General features: G+C 39.9%; 1 protein-coding gene across 2 annotated transcripts in view; it reads left to right on the top strand.

Annotated features, from left to right (window-relative positions):
* The window catches only part of TESK2 (testis associated actin remodelling kinase 2), a 139,896-nt gene that overhangs the window by 14,261 nt on the left and 102,828 nt on the right, over positions 1-22,807 (top strand). For both annotated transcript variants that reach the window (XM_036255287.1, XM_036255288.1), the window contains one exon: positions 19,676-19,986. In XM_036255287.1, coding sequence (XP_036111180.1) covers positions 19,765-19,986 — 222 coding nt within the window. In that variant the 5' untranslated portion in view covers positions 19,676-19,764. The remainder of the gene's footprint in view (positions 1-19,675; positions 19,987-22,807) is intronic.

Raw genomic sequence — 22,807 nt, forward strand, 5'->3', positions numbered from 1 at the left:
CTATTTTTCTGTTGTATCATAGGTCTCTTTCCTATTGATTTCTAGGTCTTGTTCTCTTTATATGTGATATATAAGTATCATACATAAAAGAAATTTTTTTCTGTGGTATTGCAAATATTTTTTCTATTTTGATATTGTCTTCTGACTTCTTTATTTCATTCCCATGCAGAACTTTTAGATTTTTATGTAGACAAACTTCTCAATCTTTTCCTTTAAACCTTTTGGCTTTTGAGTCATAAATAGAAGGCCTTCTTCATTTGAATCTTTAGTTTTTTAATCTATCCAATAGGAGTGAGAAAACTGAATTATTGTGAAGGTCAAAGTGCTTTGTCAGCTATAAACTGTAAATCATTATACAGATGTAGTATGGTGTTATTTATTAATTATCTTCTGAACAAGTTGTATAGAGGCTGTCATCTCTTCTTCTACATTAAATGTAATAAAATGACATAATTTTCTTTCTTCAATGTGGGAAACAAAGGTGGTATTGATCTTTTGGTCAATGTTTTCCTTGGACAATTTGCATGGGATCTTTTTCAAAAGTAGGGACTATGGAAATTGAATTGTTTTTGCATATTTTAGTCTTGTTCTTTGTATTAGGTATTATTAGAATCTGACCAAAATTTCTCAAAAATTGTTTTGCTCTCAAAATAGCGATGGTCCACTAATTTGCACATTATTTGAGTATTGTATTCCTACTAATGGGTAGAAATTTGTAATTTGGGAGGTCCCCTTATATATGTATTTTTTGTGATTATAAAATTAATGCATGTTGATTAAGGAAGAATTAGGAAATAGAGATGATTTTAAAAGAGAAGATATAATTTTACAATTCTTCCCAAGATTCTAAGAGTTAATAGCCAATTTTAATATTTTGGATTATATCCTCTCAGATTCTTTTTGTGTATGTGTCTTTATTGTCATAACCAATTCGCTAGGGCTTGGCATAGTGCCTGGCCCCTAGGAGGTGCTAAATAAATGTTGACTGAATGAATTAAACAATGAATATGTTTTTACATAGAAAGAATGAAATGTCAATGTCCTATTTATTTTCTTTTTTTCTCCACTGTAAATTTTTATTCCTATAGTAGTATTAAACTTTGTATGTTAACATTTCATTTGGAGGTAAGTTCGAGTCTAAGCCCTCATGGAGCTCATAGTCCAGTAAAAGAGACAGATAAGCAACATTTAAAATATTGTGTTTGTGCAAAGCATTACCAAAGCAGAGAAGGAGGAGACTGAAGGGTCAGAGAACACTTCCCACATGAGATGATTACTAAGAGAACCATGTAGAAGAGGTCAGGAAGGCCCTGGCCAGTTTGGCTCAGCGGTTAGAGCGTCGGCCTGCGGTCCTGAGAGACCCGGGTTCGGTTCCCGCTAAGGGCACGTACCTCGGTTGCAGTTTGTCCCCAGCCCTGGTCGGTTGTGTGGGTGGCAGCCACTCGATGTGTTCCTTTCACATCGATGTTTCTCTCTCTCTCTCTCTCTCTGTTCCTCTCTCTCCCTCCCACTCTACCTGAACAAAAAGTGGAAAAATGTCCTTGGGTGAGGATATAAAAAAAAAAAAAAAAAAAAAGAAGAGGTCAGGAAGAACATACAAGTATGGTGCCAGATGGGTTACTAGACTTAACCAGGGTGATCACTTCATAAAGTATATAAATGGCCCTGGCTGGTTTAGCTCAGCGGTTAGAGCGTTGGCCTGCGGTCTGGAGAGACCCGGGTTCGGTTCCCGCTAAGGGCACGTACTTCGGTTGCAGTTTGTCCCCGGCCCTGGTTGGTCGTGCGGGTGGCAGCCACTCGATGTGTCCCTTCACGTCGATGTTTCTCTCTCTCTCTCCCTCCCACTCTATCTGTACAAAGAATGGAAGAATGTCCTCGGGTGAGGATTAAAAAAAATAAAATAAAATAAAATAAAATAAAGTATATAAATGTCTAATTACTATGTTGTATACCTGAAACTAATATGTCAACTGTAATTGGAAAATACATTTTAAAAAGAATAGTTCAGAGAGAAAGAATATTACATACATAGACATTGAAGTATAAGTAGCCTCTGCAAGTTCTCTATGTTTGAAGTAGATTGTATCTGTGGGTAAAGGAATACAGATTGATAAGGCTGGAGATGTGGGTAGGGGCCAGATAAGAAAGAGAGTCTTTGGCCTGGCCAGTATGGCTCAGCGGATTGAGTGTTGTTCCATTCAGCGAGAGGTTGCTGGTTTGATTCCTGGTCAGGGCACATGCCCAGGTTGCAGGCTTGATCCCCAATATGGGGCATGTAGGAAGCAGTCAGTTGATGTTTCTCTCCATGCTTCTATCTCTCCCTTTCCCTTCCTCTCTATCTAAAAAAACAATAAAAATATATTAAAAAAGAAAGAAAGAGCCTTAGTATCACATATGAAGGGTTCTCAAAAGTGTACTCACCTTGGAGAAAAGATTGGAAAAGGTATGAGAGTGGAGATGATATGAAGACCGAGAAGATATTGAGTACAACTGGAATGAGGTGAACATCACTTAAGCTGAGATAGGAGGGAAAGCTATACTCGACATGTGGGTTAAGTCTGGGAGATAATGATTAGGCCAGTTTTAATGGAGCAGTCTTTGAATGCCAAGCTAAGGAATTTTATATGCAACAAATGTCATCGAAGACTTAAAAAAATTTTTTCTTTCTTTATTGATTTTAGAGAGAGAGAAAAGGAGAGAGAAAGAGAAATAGAAACATCAATGAGAGAGAATGTCAGTTGGCCGCCTCCTGCATACCTCCTGCTGGGGATTGGGCCCACAATCTGGGCATGTGCCCTGACCAGGAATCGAACCAGGACCTCTCAATCCATAGGATGACGCTCAATCCACTGAGCCACACTAGCTGGGCAAAGACAATTGTATTTATTTATTTATTTATTTTTATTTTTAATTTTTTTTGGTACGTACCCCTAGTGGGAACCAAAACCAGGACTCTCTGGTCCGCAGACCAACGCTCAACCGCTGAGCCAAACTGGCCAGGGCAAGACAATTGTATTTAAATAGGAGTAAAATTTGAAAATAAATATATTTATGAATTAAAGACCCATTAAATTAGGCATTGTGTGAAAATGACTTTTTTTTTTTTAATCCTCACCCAAGGATATTTTTCCATTGATTTTTTTTTTTTTTAATCCTCACCTGAGGACATTTTTCCATTTGTTCAGATAGAGTGGGAGGGAGGGAGGGAGGGAGAGAGAGAGAGAGAGAGAGAGAGAGAGAAACATTGACGTGAAAGGGACACATCGAGTGGCTGCCACCTGCACGACCCAACCAGGGCCAGGGACAAACTGTAACCGAGGTACATGCCCTTAGCGGGAACTGAACCCAGGTCTCTCTGGACCGCAGGCTGACGCTCTTACCGCTGAGCCAAACCGGCCAGGGCTTAATCTTCATTTTTTTAAACAAAGCAATACATTATCATTGTAAAAAACAATTGTGCAGAAAATGTATTCCATAAAAAATGCATGTCTCATATAATCACCTTCTCCACCAAGATGATAACTTAGTACTATATGTATTCCTTTGTGTTATTTTTTAGCATATACTAATGTTTACTCTTATTGTATTAAAAAGATCACACTATACATTCTATTTTGCAACTTGCTATAGTCACTTAACAGTAAAATTTAGACATCTTTCCATGTTAGTATATGTATTTTACCTCCTTTAATGACTATATAATGTTAAATTATATGGATGTACTAAAATTTATTTAACCTATCCTTATTGATGGACCTTTGGATTGTTTCCAGTTTTTTTCCTGTTACTAACAACATGTAAGTTAATATTCTTGTGCATATATCTTTGTGTGCTTATAGTAACTGCCATTTTTAATAGCTTTAAAATACTCCCTTTAGTGAAAATAATACATTTGAGAAAGAAACAAGGTTGAATGAGAAATGTTTTTGGTAATTACTTTTATTTTATCCTCACCCAAGGACATTTTTTCATTTTTTGTTCAGATAGAGTGGGAGTGAGAGAGAGAATCATCGATGTGAAAGGAACACATTGAGTGGCTGCCACCCACACAACCCAACCAGGGCCGGGGACAAACTGCAACCGAGGTACATGCCCTTAGCGGGAACCGAACCTGGGACTCTCTGGTCTGCAGGCTGATGCTCTAACCTCTGAGCCAAACTGGCCAGGGCGGTGATTACTTTTTGATAAGTTTATGTTATAATTTTGTTTTCCCTTTTATCAGATTCCTTCTTTGACCTTTGTAATGTAAACTACAGAGCAGCCTATCCTAACTCCAGGAACCTAACTTCCTCTTTCCTCTTGATTTCTTTCTTTCCCACACTCTCTGAAATAGCCTTCTAACTCACTATATAAGAAAAGAGGTAAGTTGCCCATCCAACCTTAGTGATCATGTTCAGATCTTCTTGAAATCAAATAGGAAAATTCATTAAAAGAAATATCCTGGCCCTGGCCGGTTTGGCTCAGCGGTTAGAGCGTCGGCCTGCGGTCCAGAAAGACCCAGGTTCGGATCCCGCTAAGGGCATGTACCTCGGTTGCAGTTTGTCCCTGGCCCTGGTTTGTTGTGCGGGTGGCAGCCACTCGATGTGTCCCTTTCACGTCGATGTTTCTCTCTCTCTCTCTTCCTCTCTCCCTCCCGCTCTATCTGAACAAAAAAATGGAAAAATGTCCTCGGATGAGGATAAAAAAAAAAAGAAAAAAGAAATATCCTGAAAATTCATATCCCCTAGTACTTTGTATCTAGGCTTATTTGAGGAGGTCCAATATTAGTTTATCTAGTGTCAAGTTTCATGTTTCAGCATGCAAAGTTAAAGATACATTTAGTGTACTTGTACTTAGAAGGTCACAAACTATGTTTTTTGTATCCAGATTATGGGAACTAATGGCCCCACTTAGTTCTGTCCTAGTTAGATCATATATGTAATATTGTGTACATTTTCTGTCATTGTGTTTTAGAGAGGCTTTGACAGTTTGGAGGGCAATTAAGGCTAAACTTTGATGACAGTAACCAGGGAGATCTTGGTGCCATGTTTCATGGGAAACCTAAAAGAAGAAAAAATCCATACTTAATTTGTTGTATACTTACAGCATCCAGAAATAGAATTAAGGGTAGGGTGGGGGAGAGAGAGGAAAAGGAACTCATTTGTTAAATGGTTACTGTGTGCCAGGCACCCTGTTTTGTGCTTTATATATGACTTTTTATTCTTTCGTTCCTTAGTATGTTGTCATTTAATTCTTATAATAACAGTAAGATACAGTTAATATTTATCTCTATTTTATAGATAAGGGGAGAAGTTAAATAGCATGCTCAAAATTATTCAGCTACTAAGTTGGAATCAGAATTTTAAAAATCTCATCCTGCCCTGGCCAGTTTGGCTCAGTGGTTAGAGCGTCGGCCTGCGGTCCGGAGAGACCCAGGTTCGGTTCCCGCTAAGGGCACGTACTTCGGTTGCAGTTTGTCCCGGCCCTGGTTGGTCGTGCGGGTGGCAGCCACTCGATGTGTCCCTTCACGTCAATGTTTCTCTCTCTCTCTCTCCCTTCCTCTTTCTCCCTCCCACTCTGTCTGTACAAAAAATGGCAAAATATCCTCAGGTGAGGATAAAAAAAAAAAATCTCGTCCTGTTTTAGTCACATATTTTAAATAATATATAACAATATATTATTTAGAAAAATTGCTTTTTTTCCTGCTCTCATTTCATGAAATTTTATGCATCTTTACATGCTATTTCAGTATCAGTATCTTTGTCATCACTATATCCTTTTTGAATTATCTAGCATAGTTAGCCATCTGCTCTTCCATCTAAGCTGTTTGACTTGCAGAATTTTTTGAATATGTATATGCTGCTTCATTAGAAATTTTTATTCTAAGCAACAACTACTCATTTATATGACATAAGACCAGTTGGTTTTTCCATTTCTAGTGTCGGTGTTTGTGAACTCTTTGCTGTCTTCATCTGCTAGATTTTTTTTTTCTTTTTTGGTTTGTGCCTCTAGTGGAAACTGAACCTGGGACTCTGGTCCGCAGGCTGACGCTCCAACTGCTAGGCCAAACTGGCCAGGGCTGCTAGATATTTTTTAAAAATATGTTTTTATTAATTTCAGGGAAAGGGGGGAAGAGAGAGAGAGATCTGCTGCCTGCGTACTCCTTTCTGGGGATTGAGCCCACAACCCAGGCGCATGCACTGACCGGGAATTGAACAGTGACCTTTTGGTGCATGGGACGATGCTCATATACCTGAGTCACACTGGCTAGGACTGCTGGATATTTTTTTCTTTATTGTTGAAAATATTATAGATGCCCCTCCTTTTCTCCCCTATTGACAACCTCCTCCCCGCTCCCCCATGAATATTTTTATTGAGAAAAGTTCATCATCTTTTTTTCTGAAGCCTTTTTTGCTTTTGTTATTACTATGAGAAAAATGTAACCAACACCCATTTACCCATCACCCATATATGAGTTATTAATCTTTAAAAAAATTTTTTTTTCTTTATTGATTTTTTTTTAAGAGAGATGAAGGGAGAGGGAGAGATGGAAACATGGTGACCCATGCACCAAGAGGTCACCAGGTTGATTCTTGGTGGGCATATGCCCAGGTTGTGGGCCCAATCCCCAGTGGGGGGCATACAGAAGGTGGCCAGTTGATGTTCTCTCTCATCCATGTTTTCATCTCTCTCGCTCCCTCTCTCTTCCTCTCTCTCTAAAAAATCAATAAAGAAAATAAAAATTCCATTAAAAAAAAAAAGATTTCCACAGTTGTCTTTTTTTTTTTTAATTTTTATTGATTTTTTAATTTTTTTAGGAAGAGAGAGAGAGAAATATCGACTTGTTTTACTTATTTATGAATTCATTGGTTGATTCTTTTTTTTTTTTTTATCTTCACCCGAGGACATTTATTGTTCAGGTAGAGTGGGAGGGAGAGAGAGGAAGAGAGAGAGAGAGAAACATCGATGTGAAAGGGACACATCGAGTGGCTGCCACCCGCATGACCGACCAGGGCCGGGGACAAACTGCAACCAAGGTACATGCCCTTAGCGGAAACCGAACCCGGGTCTCTCGGGACCGCAGGCCGACGCTCTAACCGCTGAGCCAAACCGACCAGGGCTTGATTCTTATATGTATCCTGACTGGGGATTGAACCCACAATCTTGACATATTGGGATGCTGCTCTAATCAACGGAGCTACCTGGCCAGGACTCCCCAGTTGTCTTTTATAACTATTTGTTCAAATCAGGATCCAATCAAATATCCTTATTGTATTTAGTTGTTATAACTCTTAGTTCTCCTTCAGTCAGAGTTGGAACATAGTACTGTGCTTTTTCTATGCTTTTCTTCCCTTGGAAAGAAAATGGTTTGTAACATTCAAAACTTTCCAATAATAGCCCTGGCCGGTTTGGCTCAACAGTTAGAGCATTGGCCTGCAGACCAAAGAGTTTCGTGTTCGATTCCAAGGTCAAGGGCATGTACCTCGGTTGCTCTTTGGTCCCCAGCCCTGGTCAAGATTGTGAGGGAGACAACCAATTAATATGTCTCTCTCACTTCGATGCCCCCCCCCCCCCAATCTGAAGATAAATGGAAAAATATTCTCAGATGCAGGTGAGGATTTAAAAAAAACAAACAAGAAAAAAACAAAACACTTTCCAATAATAGAACGGCTGCTGGAGGATGTAGTGAGCTCTTTGTTGTGTTGTAAGTGTGGTGGTATGGTAGGCTGAACTGTCTCTGACCTCCGTAGTGTCCAATCCAGTGGCATTTGATATATTTGTTGTTTCTACCTTTGGTTTGTGTGACATACTTTCTTTTGGTTTATTCTTACTTCTGTTGTTTCTTTTTTGTCCTGTGTATATTGATGTTCCCTTGGCCTCTTTTTTTTTTTTTATCCTCACCGGAGGACATTTTCCCATTTTTTTGTTCAGGTAGAGTGGGAGGGAGAGAGAGGAACAGAGAGAGAAAGAGAAACATCGACGCGAAAGGGACACATCGAGCGGCTGCCACCTGCACAACCGACCTGGGCCGGGGACAAACTGCAACCGAGGTACGTGCCCTTAGCGGGAACCAAACCTGGGCCTCTCAGGACCGCAGGTCGACGCTCTAACCGCTGAGCCAAACTGGCCAGGGCTCCCTTGGCCTCTTATCTGATCTCACCTAAGGACACAATAAAGGAGACTGGGCTTTGGCACATAGTAACAATTCAGTAAATATTATCTATTACTCATATTCTCTACTTTGGGAAACTGTTTAGAATATGTGTAAATGCTAATGGCTTTGAAGTCTGCATCAGCAGTCTGGTCCTCTCTCCTAAGCTTTAGTGTGGTGTTTCCCAACTGTTTCCTATGTGTTGTCACTTGGTTTTCCTTCAGGCACCTCAAACTCAGAAGATCAGCAAAGAATTTATATCTTTTCACAAATCTTTTCCTTTTGGTGACTACCTAGTCATTTTTCCCAATCACCCAAACCAGAAACAAGGGAAGCATTCTAGTTAAACTGGGTGTCATCCTAGGTACTTCTTGTACCTACTACATCATTTCACTCACCTTTTTAAAGTCACTTATCTACTTCCCAACTTCTTTGTCCTTACTGCCAGTGTCTTAATTAAGCCTTTCTTCCTTCTAATCTGTCATTAGCAATTATCACACTGAATTGTACTCATAGACATAATGTGTCTTCCCTGTGAGACTAAGCTCCTGAAAGGGCAGAGTCATTTTTCATTCGATTTTCTACATCCTTCACCCAGAGAGGCAGTACTGTATTAATATAGTGATTAAGAGTACAGTGTCTAGATTTTAATTCTGGCTCTACCACTTCTTGGCTGAAAGAGTTTGGACAAGTTAACTAATTCCTTCATGCTTTTTTTTCACATTTGTAAAACATGTAGTAATAGTATTTATTTTATAGGGCTTTTATGAATATTAAATATAAAATATTTAGAAAAATGTATGGGTTATAGTAAATGCTCAGTAAATATAGCACCTATCATAATGCCTTGTACCTAGGGGGAATGCAATTAACATTTGACTCCATTAATAGAGGGGATTTATGAATTGGCCAAAAGGTTGGACTAGTTAACTTCCAAATGCCTTTATAGCTTTCAACATAGTTTGTTTTATGTCATGACTTAGGGCCTGGTGGATGTGGTTATAACAGCAAATACGATGTTTATATAAAAGATAATATAGTTTTGTCTGACCGGTGAGGCTCAGTGTTTGAGCATTGACGTATGCACCAAGAGGTCGCCGGTTCGATTCCCTGTCAGATCATAAGCCCAGGTTGTGGACCCAGTGCCCAGGTTGTGGGCCCGATCCCCAGTGGGAGGCATGCAGGAGGTGGCCAATTGATGTTCTCTCTCATTGATGCTTCTATCTCTCTCGCCCCTCCCTCCCTCTCTCTCTAAAATCAATAAAGAAAAAAAAAGATAGTACAGTTTTAAGCCCTGGCCTGTTTGGCTGAGCAGTGAGAGCATCAGCTCACAGACTCAGTGGTCTCGGGTTCGATTCCTGGTCAAGGGCACAAACCTGGGTTTCAGGTTCAGTCCCTGGCCCTGGTTGGGGTTGTGCGGGAGGCAACCAGTCAGTGTGTCTCTCTCAGATCGATGGTTTAAAAAAAAAAAAAGCTAATACAGTTTTAAGAACTGGCCTTAATCTGTCTGTCACTAATATATGCCATTGTGTATATTCGTGGCTAATTAAATAAAGATGTCAGATTTTATGTTAGATTGTCTTTGGTTTGAATGGAAATTGCAACTCATGATTTCACAGCAGGATGGCAAGTTCATCAGTATTGCTTATATTTCAGATTAGGCAGTCATCCTGAAATGTATCTGTATTTGCTATGTTGGGCCATAGAAAGAATTAGCAGCTGAGCAGACTTGTCATGTAGATTTGCCATGTGGTTGGTTTTGATACCCATAGCTAATATACTTGTTAGTATTCTTATTGTAGAACACGGCCAGTTTTCTGGGCTGTATCTTATCTATAACAAATCCTTGTTTTATTTTGAATTAATTAGGGACTTGTTATCATTATAGAAAACAAAATATGATTAGGATATTATGTTTGCATTTTTTTCCTACTCTTAATACACATGGGTAAAAGTCCACTGAGTTCTCAGAAATCCTTTATACTCACTTTATGGAACTTCATTACCAACTTTGTGTACATGATTCATATTTGGATAGGTATTGAAGATGTTTGATTGCTGGCTAATACTTTGCCATGTCCTGCTAGTGTTGGTTGATGGCTATTCAGTGCACTGCAGGATTTTATTTGCAGCTACACTATTGTGAAGTTTATCTACTTTAGAAACAATGAATATTATACATTAGAATGGAAAAGAAGGAATTATTAAAATTGGCATATCTTCCCTGTTAGCTTGGCATTCATTCTTTAGACAGTCTGTTTAAACCAGTACTAATCTTAGTCCAGCCGGTGTGACTCAGTGGTTGAGTGTCAGCCCATGCACCAAGAGGTCGCCAGTTCAATTCCCGGCCAGATCACATACCAGGTTGTGGGCCCAATCCCCAATGGGGGGCATGCAGGAGGTAGCTGATTGATGTTCTTTCTCATCGATGTTTCTATGTTTCTCTTTCTCTCCCTACCTCTCTCTCTAAAGTTAATTAAAAAAAAAAGGGGGGGTATTTTTAAGTAGAGTAGAAGGGAGGGGAAGGGGAAAGAGAGAAATATCGATGTGAGAAAGATGCCTCTCACATCGATTAATTGCCTCTCACACAATCCTAACCAGGGCTGGAGATCAAACCTACAACCCAGGTATGTGCCCTTGACTAGGAATTGAACCTGAGACCCTTCGGTCTGTGGGCCAACACTCTAACTGATGAGCCAAATTGGCCAGGGCTAAAATGAATCATTCTTCTTTTTTTATAGAGCAGAGGGAGAGAGGGGGAAACAGAGAAAGAGAAACATCGATGTGAGAGAGACACATCGAGCGGTTGCTATCCACACGACCCTTACCAGGGCAGGGGGCCAAACTGCAATCGAGGTACGTGCCCTTAGCCAGAACCAAACCCGCAACTCTCTAGTCCGCACACCGACGCTCTAACTGTGGAGCCAAACTGGCCGGGGCAAAAATGAATCATTCTTGATCAACAAAGTGTAGTCTCTTGAATCAGGTAGCCTGCCTATTTATTTATTTATTTATTTATTTATTTATTTTCCTCACCCGAGGACATTTCTGCATTTATCTTTAGATAGAGCAGGAGGGAGAGAGGGAGGAAGAGAGAGAGAGAAACATTGACGTGAGAGAGACACATCGAGTGGCTGCCACACACACGACCCCAACTGGGACGGAAGACAAACTGCAACCGAGGTATATGCGCTTAGTGGGAACCAAACCCGGAACTCTCCAGTCCGCAGGCCAATGCTCTAACTGCTGAGCTAAACCGGCCTGGGCTCAGGTAGCCTATTTTAGAGTGAAACCTGAAATTTTTTCAATCATTATATCTTTCTGTTAAATGTGACAATAATTGTAGCTGTCTCTATTTACCCTGAAATTTATACTTCAAGGGGCACTTTAAGTAATAAATATTCTATAAATAAGACCAAGAGAGGTAATCGAGAGGCTGAAAACATCATAAATCTCACACATTTCAATGAATGTATTTTCTGATTTTAAAACTGATCATTTTTAGCCCTGGCCAGTTTTTCTCAGCGGTTAGAGCATCGACCCCCGGATCAGAGAGTCCTGGGTTTGGTTACTGCTAAGGGCATGTTCTTCGGTTGCAGTTTGTTCCCACCCCAGTTGGGGTTGTATGGGTGACAACCACTGGATGGGTCTCCCTCACATCGATGTTTCTCTCTTCTCCCCTTCTCTCCTGGTCTATCTGAAGATAAATGCAAAAATGTCCTCGGTGAGGATAAAAAAAAAAAAAATATATATATATATATATATATATATATGATCATTTTTAGATTTAAAAATAGGGTGTAGTTTTAGACTGTTCATGCACACACCATTGCTTCCTTTTATGACTAATTAAAATTTATCAGATTAAATTGAAAATTGTTTATAGCTTGGTTGGTTTCATTTAAAATGTGGTCTATTAATATGCTGGCCAAGGGAGCAGAAGGCATGGTTTGAAGTTTTCCCATGCTTACCTCTTCTCTGAAGTGTATTAATAAATAATGCTCTTACTCCAGTGAGGGGACTGCACTTTATACCACTCATTTCAACTAGTTAGTAATCAGTATTATTTTAGCATGTAATAGGGGCTCTACAACTAATATCAATCATTGTTTGTCATGTGTGCTTTCACATTTTAAATTTGTAGAATTGAACCAGCCGGTGTGGCTCAGTGGACTGAGAGTTCCATGGACTGAGAGGTCCCAGTTCGATTCCCAGTCAGGGCACATGCCAGGGTTGTGGGCTTGATCCCTAGTAGAGGCTGTGCAGGAAGCAGCTGATCAAGGTTTCGCTCTCACATCAATTTTCTATCACTCACTCTCTTCCTCTCTCTCTCTCTAAAAAAAAAAAAAAAAAAAAATCCATAAAAAATATTTTTAAAAACTCAATAAAAATGTATTTAAAAAAAGTTTGTGGACTTGGGGTATCCAAAAATTCTCTCTTGAGGTTAAAAACTTAAGGCTTTTAGGTTTTTAGCCTAATATGTAAATATTTCTTGGAACAGTACTATAATGGAACTGTTGCAGAATAAAAGTTTGAGAATCTAGAGACTTGGCTTGCACATTGGGATGCTATTTATTTGCCAAATTGTTTTTAATTTTCTTGGCCTAAGCATACTGCATGGCTGTTGTATTGGCAATAGACTTAAAAACAAAACCAAAAAGTCTGGCTGGGTTGGCTCAGTGGTTGAATGTTGACCCCTGCACCAATAGGTCGCCAGTTCGATTCCCGGTCAGGACACATGCCCAGGTTGTGGGCCCAATCCCCAGTGATGGGGCATGCAGGAGGCGGCCAGTCGATGTACTCTCTCATCGATGTTTCTACCTCTCTCTTCCTCTTACTTTCTCTTTCTCTAAAATCAATAAAGGAAAAACTAAGAGTAAATAAAAAAACAAAAAGAAAAAACAAAAAAACAACAACTGTTAAGCCCTGGCTGATTTGGCTTGGCAGTTAGAGCCTTGGCCCATCGACCAAAGCGTCTTAGGTTCAATTCCTGGTCAAGGGCATGTACCTGGGTTGCAGGTTTGATCCCTGGCCCCGGTGGGGATCATGTAGGAGGCATCCAGTCAATGTGTCTTTCTCACATCGATATTTCTCTCTGTTTCTCTCCCTTGTTCCCTTCCACTCTATCTAAAAGGCAATGGAGCCCTGACCGGTTTGGATCAGTGGTTAGAGCGTTGGCCTGCGGTCTAGAGAGACCCGGGTTTGGTTCTCACTAAAGGCATGTATCTTGGTGGCAGTTTGTCCCCGGCCCTGGTTGGGTGTATGGGTGGCAGCCACTAAATGTGTACCTTTCGTGTCGATATTTCCCTCTCTCTCTCTCTCTCTCTCTCTCTCTCTCTCTCCCCCTTCCCACTCTATCAGAACAAAAAATGGAGAAATGTCCTCAGGTGAGGATAAAAAAAATAAAAATAAAAAGACAAATAAATAGCCCTGGCCGGTTTGGCTCAGCGGTTAGAGCGTTGGCCTGCTGTCTGGAGAGACCCAGGTTCGGTTCCCGCTAAGGACACATACCTCGGTTGCAGTTTGTCCCCAGCCCTGGTTGGGTCGTATGGGTGGCAACCACTCGATGTGTCCCTTTTTTTTTTTTTAATCCTCATCCGAGGATATTTTTTCCATTTTTTGTACAGATAGAGTGGGAGGGAGAGAGAGGAAGGGAAAGAGAGTGAGAAACATCTACGTGAAGGGACACATCGAGTGGCTGCCACCCGCACGACCAACCAGGGCCGGGGACAAACTGCAACCGAAGTATGTGCCCTTAGCGGGAACCGAACCCGGGTCTCTCCGGACTGCAGGCTGACGCTCTAACCGCTGAGCCAAACTGGCCAGGGCCGATGTGTCCCTTTTATGTCGATGTTTCTCTCTCTGTCTCTTCCTCTCTCTCCCTCCCACTCTGTCTGAACAAAAAATGAAAAAACGTCCTCAGGTGAGGATAAAAAAATAAAAAAATAAATAAATAAAAGTTTAAAAATAAATAAATAAATGGCAATGGAGAAATATCCTCAGGTCAGGATTAAAAAAAAACTTAAAACTTTTTTTAATTTCAAAAAATTTAATCTATAAAAGAGTACAAATTAATACTATCCAGAATTAACAAATAATAGCAAAAAACAATTAGCAAAGTTATCATCTTGTGTCATTTGCTGTAGGTTTTTTTTTTTAATCCTCACCTGAGAATATGTTTATTCATTTTAGAGAGAGGAAGGGGGAGAGAGAGATAGAGAGAAACATTGATTGGTTGCCTCTCTTGAACATGCCTCATTTGGAAACTGAACCTGCAACCTAGTATGTGCCCTGACTGGGAATGGAACCTGTGACCTTTCTTTGTGAGGGATAATGTTCCAATCAACTGAGCCGCAGTGGCCAGGGCGGTACATTGTTTTTAATCAGTAACCCTATGGTTGTTGTAAGGATTAAATAAATTAATACATATAAAATGTTATAATGTAGTTACTATTTCCATTTCCATTTTACAGATTGTAAACTGGAGATGTAGAGAGGTTTTAAATAACTTGACCAAGTTCATATAGCTATAGAGAGCAAGAATTGGAACTCAGATTGCTCTAGCAGCGGTTCTCAACCTGTGAGTCGTGACCCCTTTGGGGGTTGAATGACTCTTTTACAGGGGTTGCCTAAAACATAATAGTATCAAAATTACAGTTATGAAGTAGCAACGAAAATAATTTTATGGTTGGGGGTCACCACAACATGAAGAACTGTATTAAAGGGTCGTGTCATTAGGAAGGTTGAGAACCACTGGCGGAGGCTATACTTTGAATCAATATGCTATCCTGCCTCTCTATAATATATATTATTTTTATGTTTAAAAATATATATTTTATATTAAAATGATATTATAATGTAGCTATGGTCTTGCATATTTTTTGAATTTTAATGATACACCTAAGTATAACTTGCTGCTTCTCCCTTCTCAATATGCTTTTGAAATACACCCACATTGCTAGATATAGTTCATTCATTGTAAATGCTGTATATTTCATTGAAAACATATGCCACAATTTATCTATTGTGCCTACTGGCTAACTTTGGGTTGTTTTCTTTTCTGCCTTATTATACACAATGCTAAAATGAAATGAATAGTCCGGCCAGTGTGGTTCTGGTTGAACATTGACCCATGCAACAAGAGGTCGCAGGTTTGATTGCCAGCCAGGACACATACCCAGGTTGTGGGTCCGATCTCCAGTGAGGGGGATGTGGGAGGCAGCCAATCGATGTTCTCGCTCATCGATGTTTCTATTTCTCTCTCCCTCTTACTTCTTCTCTCTCTCAAATCAATAAAGGAAAAAAACATTTTTTTAAATGAAATGGATAGCCTTATTCAAGTCTCCTGTGCTTATGTGCAAAAGTTTCTGCAAACATATGCCTTTTTTAAAAAAAATGTTTTTATTGATTTTTCTAGAGAAAGGAAGGGAGAGAGATAGAAACACCAATGTGAGAGAGAAGCATCCATCGGCTGTCTCCAGCATGCCTCTCACGGTCCATACGATGACGCTCAGTCCACTGAGCCCCACTGGCTGGGCAAGCATATACCTTTTTCTAAAAAATATGTTATTATTTATTAATTTTTTTTATAGAGAGAGAGAGGAAGGGAGAGAAAGATAGAAACAGTGATCAACTGCCTCCTGCATGTCCTTTACCAGGGATGGAACCTGCAACCCAGGCATGTGCCCTGATTGGGAATCGAACTGGGACCTCTCAGTCTATGGGATGATGCTCAATCCAGTGAGACACATTGGCTGGACAAGTATATATCTTTTTTTTTTTAAATCCTCACCCAAGGATATATTTTTTTTTTATCCTCACCCGAGGACATTTTTCCACTTTTTGTTCAGATAGAGCGGGAGGGAGAGAGAGGAAGAGAGAGAGAGAGAAACATCGATGCGAAGGGACACATCGAGTGGCTGCCACCCACATGACCAATCAGGGCCGGGGACAAACTGCAACCGAGGTACGTGCCCTTAGCGGGAACTGAACCCGGGTCTCTCTGTACCGCAGGCCAACGCTCCAACCGCTGAGCCAAACCGGCCAGGGCAAGGATATTTTTTTATTTATCTTCAGATAGAGTGGGAAGGAGGGAGAGAGAAGAAAAGAGAGGGAGAGAGAGAAAGAGAAACATTGACAAGAGAGGGACACATTGACTGGTTGCCTCCCGCATGACCCCTATCAGGGCCAGAGATGAACTGCAACCGATGTACGTGCCTCTGACTGGAATCAAACCCGTGACTCTTTGGTCCGAGGGCCTATGCTTTAATCGCTGAGCCAAACCGGCCAGGACATTTTTTTTAAAGCATATACCTTTTAAAAAATACTCTCCCTCTCTCGAAAAGTGCTGTGAACCAAGATACAAAGCTATTTATTTTTCAAAATAAAAATACCCAAATTTTCAATCTTTTGTGCTATTGTGAAACTCAGACTCCACCTAAACCAGCTCAGTTGGACTTAGTAGTTACTTACCTCCTCTCACATAGCTGAGAATGTAAAAACACAACCTGTTGAGCTACAGTGAACAATTCTGCCTTCCAAGCCTTATTATAGATAATAGAGAATGCAATCTGTCAACCCCAGAGCAGACTTTTCTCTTGTTGTTAATCCTCACCTAAGGATATTTTTTCCATTAGTTTTTTTTTGTTGTTGTTTTTAGATAGTCGAAGTGAGAGAGGGAGGAAGGGAGAGAAAAAAAGAGAGAAAGAAAACATTGATGTGAGAGAGACACATACACTGGTTGTTTATCACATGTGCCTCGACCTGGACTGGGGATCAAACCTGCAACCTAGGTACATGCTCTTGATTGGGAATCAAACCCACAACCCTTCAGTTCAAGGGCTGATGCTTGAACTGTTTGGTACCAGCCAGGGCCAGATTCTATTCTTGAGGTCTCTGTGAAGGTTAACAATGTATTTCATTCTAAGTGAAATTTATTTTTAAAAATGAAAATAGTTAATAAGTGGCAAGCCTGTCAAATTGTTTAGTTACTTTAGCAACTATGTTTTATATATTATTTTAACTTTGATGTCTTGTATTTTACTTTTCTAAAGTTAAGGTTTTTTCCCTCCATTTCTATCTCTGTCCAAATTACAGTTAGCTTGGTCTTCCTCTGCACTCAAGTCTTGGTTCTCCTTTCTACCTGGATGACTAGCTTAACTCCTTTACAACTCTCATGGTGATGAAGCACTGAACTAAGTAATAATGATGTGGGAAATGCTTGAGGTTTGGTGGTGGATGGACCTTGGTTTCAATTCTGGTTCTACTACCAGCTATATATCATTAGGCAAGTTAACCTCCTGAGCCTACATTACTTTTTCTGTGAAATGGTGATCACACTCTGGTGGTATATTTTGAGGAATAATGAGAAATTGCATATAAAATTCCTTTAAAAAAAGCTATTAATATTTCCCTTCCCTGCAGTAGAGGATCTTTGACTCTCAGTGTACGTAAGAATCACTGGGGAGGTTGGTAAATTTTCCAGGTCTCACTCTAAGAGATTCTGATTCAGGAGGTCAAGGTTGAGACCCAAGAATCTGTGTTTTAAACAAGAAACTTGGGTATGTTTGAAGCAGATGAGCAATAGACACACTTTTAGAAATGTACTACCACCCTGGCCAAGGAGATCAGTTGGTTGGAACATTGTCCGGGATGCACCAGGGTTGTGGGTTTGATCCCAGGTCAGGGCACATTACAGGGAGTGACTGGTGAGTGCAAGAATGGATAGAACAGGTTGATGTTTTCTCTCTCTGAAATCAATAAATATAAAATAAAAAGAAAGAAAGAAAAGAAATGCACTACGCTTGGTTCCAAGTCTAGCTTTGCTAGTAAATAGCTTATATTTATGGGCAAATTATTTCCACTTTCTGGCCTTATCTTTCCTCAAGTATAAAATGAATGACTGAAACTTTATGGTCTCCACTTGTTGTAAAACTAAAAAACTTTTTAGTTTTATAATCCTAAATTTTTGATCTGGTGATCTGTTACCACTTTTTGGCAGAGGTTCAATAGTGGTACTTAGTGGTTCATTCTCTGGGAACTTGGATCATTCTTCCTTCTGTGAAAGCTGTGGTGAAACCAGCTTAAGCAAACAGAATTTCATTTTGAAGATACTGAGATATCTTCATTGAAAAATTATTTTAAGCCAGGATCAATTGGGCCTTAGGCCAGGATGCAATTGGGTCTCAGGAATCAGGGACTAGTGCACATAGGGAAATCAAGTTCTCTCTTGTCTGTTTTTTTTTTTTTTTTTTTTTTTGGCTAATTGGCCTCAGTCTCTTGGCTTTTTTCTGCCTTCTAGGCTGCATGGTCGAAATGGCTATGGTCAACACTCCTGAGTTGACATGGTTTCCTTTTTAGAAAGCAGTCAGACTGAGGCTGGAATATCTTAATTACAATTGCTAGGGAAAAAAACTGTGATTGGTTCACGTTGGGTAGAGTGGCACCGACTTCTGGCTATTGGTAGGGAGTCAGGGTCATATTGTAAGGATGGCCGCCTTACAATTTGTATTCACCACATTTATGAACGCATTTCATTTATTGAAGAGTCACACTGTTGTATTGTGTATAAGACCCTTAAAATTCATTCTCATGGAAAAAAATACATGTAGGGAGAGACAGGCTAAAAGAAAATGTAGGCTTGTGTTTTTATTCTTACTTATGTACCAGATAGGGTGGATCCTTGTATAGTCACTTCTTTTGGACTGTGCTGTTCAATCGACACTGAATTTAAAGTTGATTTTGGATATAGTTTTCTTCTTTTAAAATTATGTAATTTTATAGTATAAAATCTTTGTCATCTTTGTTTTATATATTTCTTTTCATTTTTCAAATGAAAAGAAAATTGTGTGAGGCTATGCAGGGCATTGGTAAGAGCACAGGCTTTTGAAAAACAGTCTTGCATTTTAATGTTAATGACAGTCTGTCATTTAGTGAACTGTAAGATTACTTGATTGCTCTGTGAAATGAACATAATAATCCTTATATGATAGATTATTTGAGAATCAAATGATAGGACATATTTTGGGCTTTTATGCTATGTTTCCTAGATAGTGGGTGCTAATTAAATGAGAGGTATCGTTACTTTGTTTTTCAGAATGTAATGTGTTCTTCATTGTATTGTACTCATGTTGAAAACTAACTATATCTGAGCTTTAAATATATCAGTGTTTTTGAAGGTAAATTCATAAAGTATTTTTTAGATCTGAAAATCAGGAAGGAAAGGAAATTTTTTTTTTTAATTACCACCCGAGGATATTTTTTCCATTGATTTTTTTTTTTTTTTAGAGACAGTGGAAGGGAGGGATGGAGGGGGGAGGTGGAGAGAGAGAGATATCATTGTGAGAGAAACACATTGATTGGTCACCTCCTGTATGACTCCCACTGGGGCTGGGGATCAAACCTGCAACCCTTCGGAGGGTGGGCCAGCGCTTCAACCATTGAGCCAAACCGGTTAGGGTAGAAATATTTTTAAACTGATAGTTCATTGGTTTGTATGTATTTATTAACAGTTTTAATGAAGTATCTTTTTGATTTCTTATTTAGTGTCAAACTGGAAGAGAAGTAAAACTCAACAAAAATTTATTATGTGTGGAGTTCCTTCTTAAAAGAAGAAAAAAGTGATTATTGTGATTATGGATCGGAGCAAACGGAATTCAATTGCAGGATTTCCTCCACGTGTGGAGCGTCTTGAAGATTTTGAAGGAGGTGGAGGAAATGATGGGAACATGACCCAGGTGGGAAGAGTTTGGCCATCTTCATATCGAGCTCTTATAAGTGCCTTTTCCAGACTGACACGGTTAGATGACTTCACCTGTGAAAAAATAGGGTCTGGCTTCTTCTCTGAAGTGTTCAAGGTGAGTGATGCCTCAGCTTTTCCATATTGTCTTGTTGATGGTCATCTTTTTTTGAATTTTTGATGGTCATCCTCACTGCAGAATTGATAGTTGTGTTTAATTAATTGGGACATAGGCACTGCCTAGGGAGGTGCTGTGGATCTCGAACAGTGTTCTAAACTGTCCCCTCAAGCTATTTATTAATTTGTGACATATCTTATTATTTTAATTATAAAATAATACATGTTGTTCAAAATCCAAATAATATAGGAGTCATTCTACTTCTCCCTCCCCTACTCATGTACATATATATATGCAGATATACAATTATAAGCACTGTTAACAATTTAGTGTGGATCATTTTCTTTGCTTATGCATATATTATATACAATCTTATATACATATATAAAAATTTATATATACATATAAGACTATATATATATACACACACACATGCATTCATATCCACACATAGAGTTGTTGTGTGCTTACTTTAAAAAAATACATATTATACATTATAATTCACATTTAAAGATTTTTTAAAATTGATTTTTAGAGCAAGAGGAAGGGAAAGAGGGAGAAAGAGAGAGAAGTATTGATTTGAGGACGAAAAATTGATTGGCTGCCTCCTGCATGCACACACCTCTACTGGGGATCAAGCCCACAACCCAGGCAGGTGTCCTGACCAGGAATCAAACTGGCAGGCTTTCGGTGCATGGGGCAACGCCTAACCAGCTGGGTCACACTGGTCAGGGTTTGTTTGCTTACATTTATTTATTTATTTATTTATTTATTTATTTATTTAAAATCCTCACCTGAGGATATGTTTTTACTGATTTTAGAGAGAAAGTAAGGAAAAGAGAGAGAGAGAGAGAGAAACACATTGATGTGAGAGAGAAACATTGATCAGTCACCACCTGGATTCTCAACTGGGATTGAACCTGCAACCTAGGTATAGGTCTTGATTGGTAATTGAACCCGCAGCCTTTCAGTATATGGGCTGATGCTCCAACCAACTGAGCCACACTGGCCAGGGCATTTGCTTACTTTTATTTTTTATTTTTTGTTGTTGTTAATCCTTACACAAGGATATTTTTCCATTGATTTTTAGATTAAGTAGAAGGGAGAGAGGGAGAGAAACATCAATGTGAGAGAGACACATGGATTAGTTGCCTCTTGCATAACTCCCATCGGGGCCAGGGATCAAACCTGCAACCCAGGCATGTGCCCTTGATGGAATTGAACCCGCAACCCTTCTGTCTGCAGGCTGATGCTCTAACCACTGAGCCAAACCGGCCAGGGCAGTTTGCTTACTTTTTTTTCTTTCTTTTTTTTTTAAATCCTTACCCAAGGACATTTTTGCATTTATCTTAAGATAGAGCGGGAGGGAAAGAGGGAGGCAGAGAGAGAGAGAACACGACCCCACCCGGGGCGAGGACAAACTGCAACCCAAGCTACGTGCCCTTAGCGGGAACCCAACCCAGGTCTCTCTGGTCTGTGGGCTGTTGCTCTAACTACTGAACCACACCGGACGGGCATTTTGCTTACTTGCCCGGCCGGTGTGGCTCAGTGGTTGAGCGTTGACCCATGCACCAAGAGGTTGCTGGTTCGATTCCTGGTCAGGGCACATGCCCGGGTGGTGGGTCCGGTCCCCAGTGGGGGGCATGCAGGAGGCGGCCAATCAGTGTTCTCTCTCATCGATGTTTCTATCTCTCTTTCTCTCTCTAAAGTCAATAAAGGAAAAAATATTAAAAAAAAATAAAAGTAAGCCTTTAGTTCTCCCAAGCAATCATATTTCCCTAAGTTTATGTACTCTCCCAGAAGATTTCATACTTTTTTTCTCCCAACTCCTAGAATTTCTCTAGTGCTCACTGTCAGTGATGATTTTGCTTCCTAAGACACTGAGAAAACTGAAGCAAGCTGAAGAGAACTTCTACAGCCTCCCATCACCGCATATGGCTACTAACCCACATGTCTACCCACTTACTTGGCCTTTATGCCTGTCACTGTGGATGAACTATCGATGCTGCAATATAAACCACATTTCTATCTGTTGGTATATCCTATTTCCGTGTGCCTACTCAAAGACATTACCTAAGAAATTCTCCCCTTTCCTACATATTTCACTCTCTGTTAAATTATTTCCATCGGCATGTAAACATTTTACTATTTCTCACACTTATAAAGATCTTCTTTAAAGGGAGAAAATCATCCCTTTACACTCCCTCATGTCTTGTTCCCTCTTTTTTAAAAATATTTTTCCTTTATTAATTTTAGAGAGAAAGGGAAAGGGAGAGAGATAGAAACACCGAAGAGAGAAGATCAATTAGCTACCTCCTGCATGCTCCCCACTGGGCATCGGGCCCACAACCTGGGCATGTGCCCTGACTGGGAATCAAACCTCTTGGTGCATGGGTCGACGCTCAACAACTGAGCCATACCAGCTGGGATGACTTGTTCTCTCTCTCTCTCTCTTTTTTTAATTCTCACCCTAGGACATTTTTTGCATTCATCTTTAGATACAGCAGGAGGGAGAAAAGAGGGGGAGAGAGAGAGAAACAGTGATGTGAGAGAGACATATAAACTGGTTGCCATCCACACAACCCCAACTGGGGTCAGGGACAAACTGCAACCTAAGTACGTGCCCTTAAGCGGGAACTGAACCCAGGACACTCTGGTCCACAGGCTGACGCTCTAACCACTGAACAAAACTAGCCAGGGCTGCCTTGTTCTCTTTTGAACCAAAACACCTCCTCAGAGTTATCTCCACTCACCATTTCCTTTTCCTTTCCTTCTATTCTATCTCTCTCTTTTTAATGTGGTAAAATATACATGACATAAG

The sequence above is a fragment of the Molossus molossus genome, unplaced genomic scaffold (genome assembly GCF_014108415.1).
Source record: "Molossus molossus isolate mMolMol1 unplaced genomic scaffold, mMolMol1.p scaffold_m16_p_12, whole genome shotgun sequence".
In the NCBI taxonomy this organism is placed as follows: domain Eukaryota; kingdom Metazoa; phylum Chordata; class Mammalia; order Chiroptera; family Molossidae; genus Molossus; species Molossus molossus.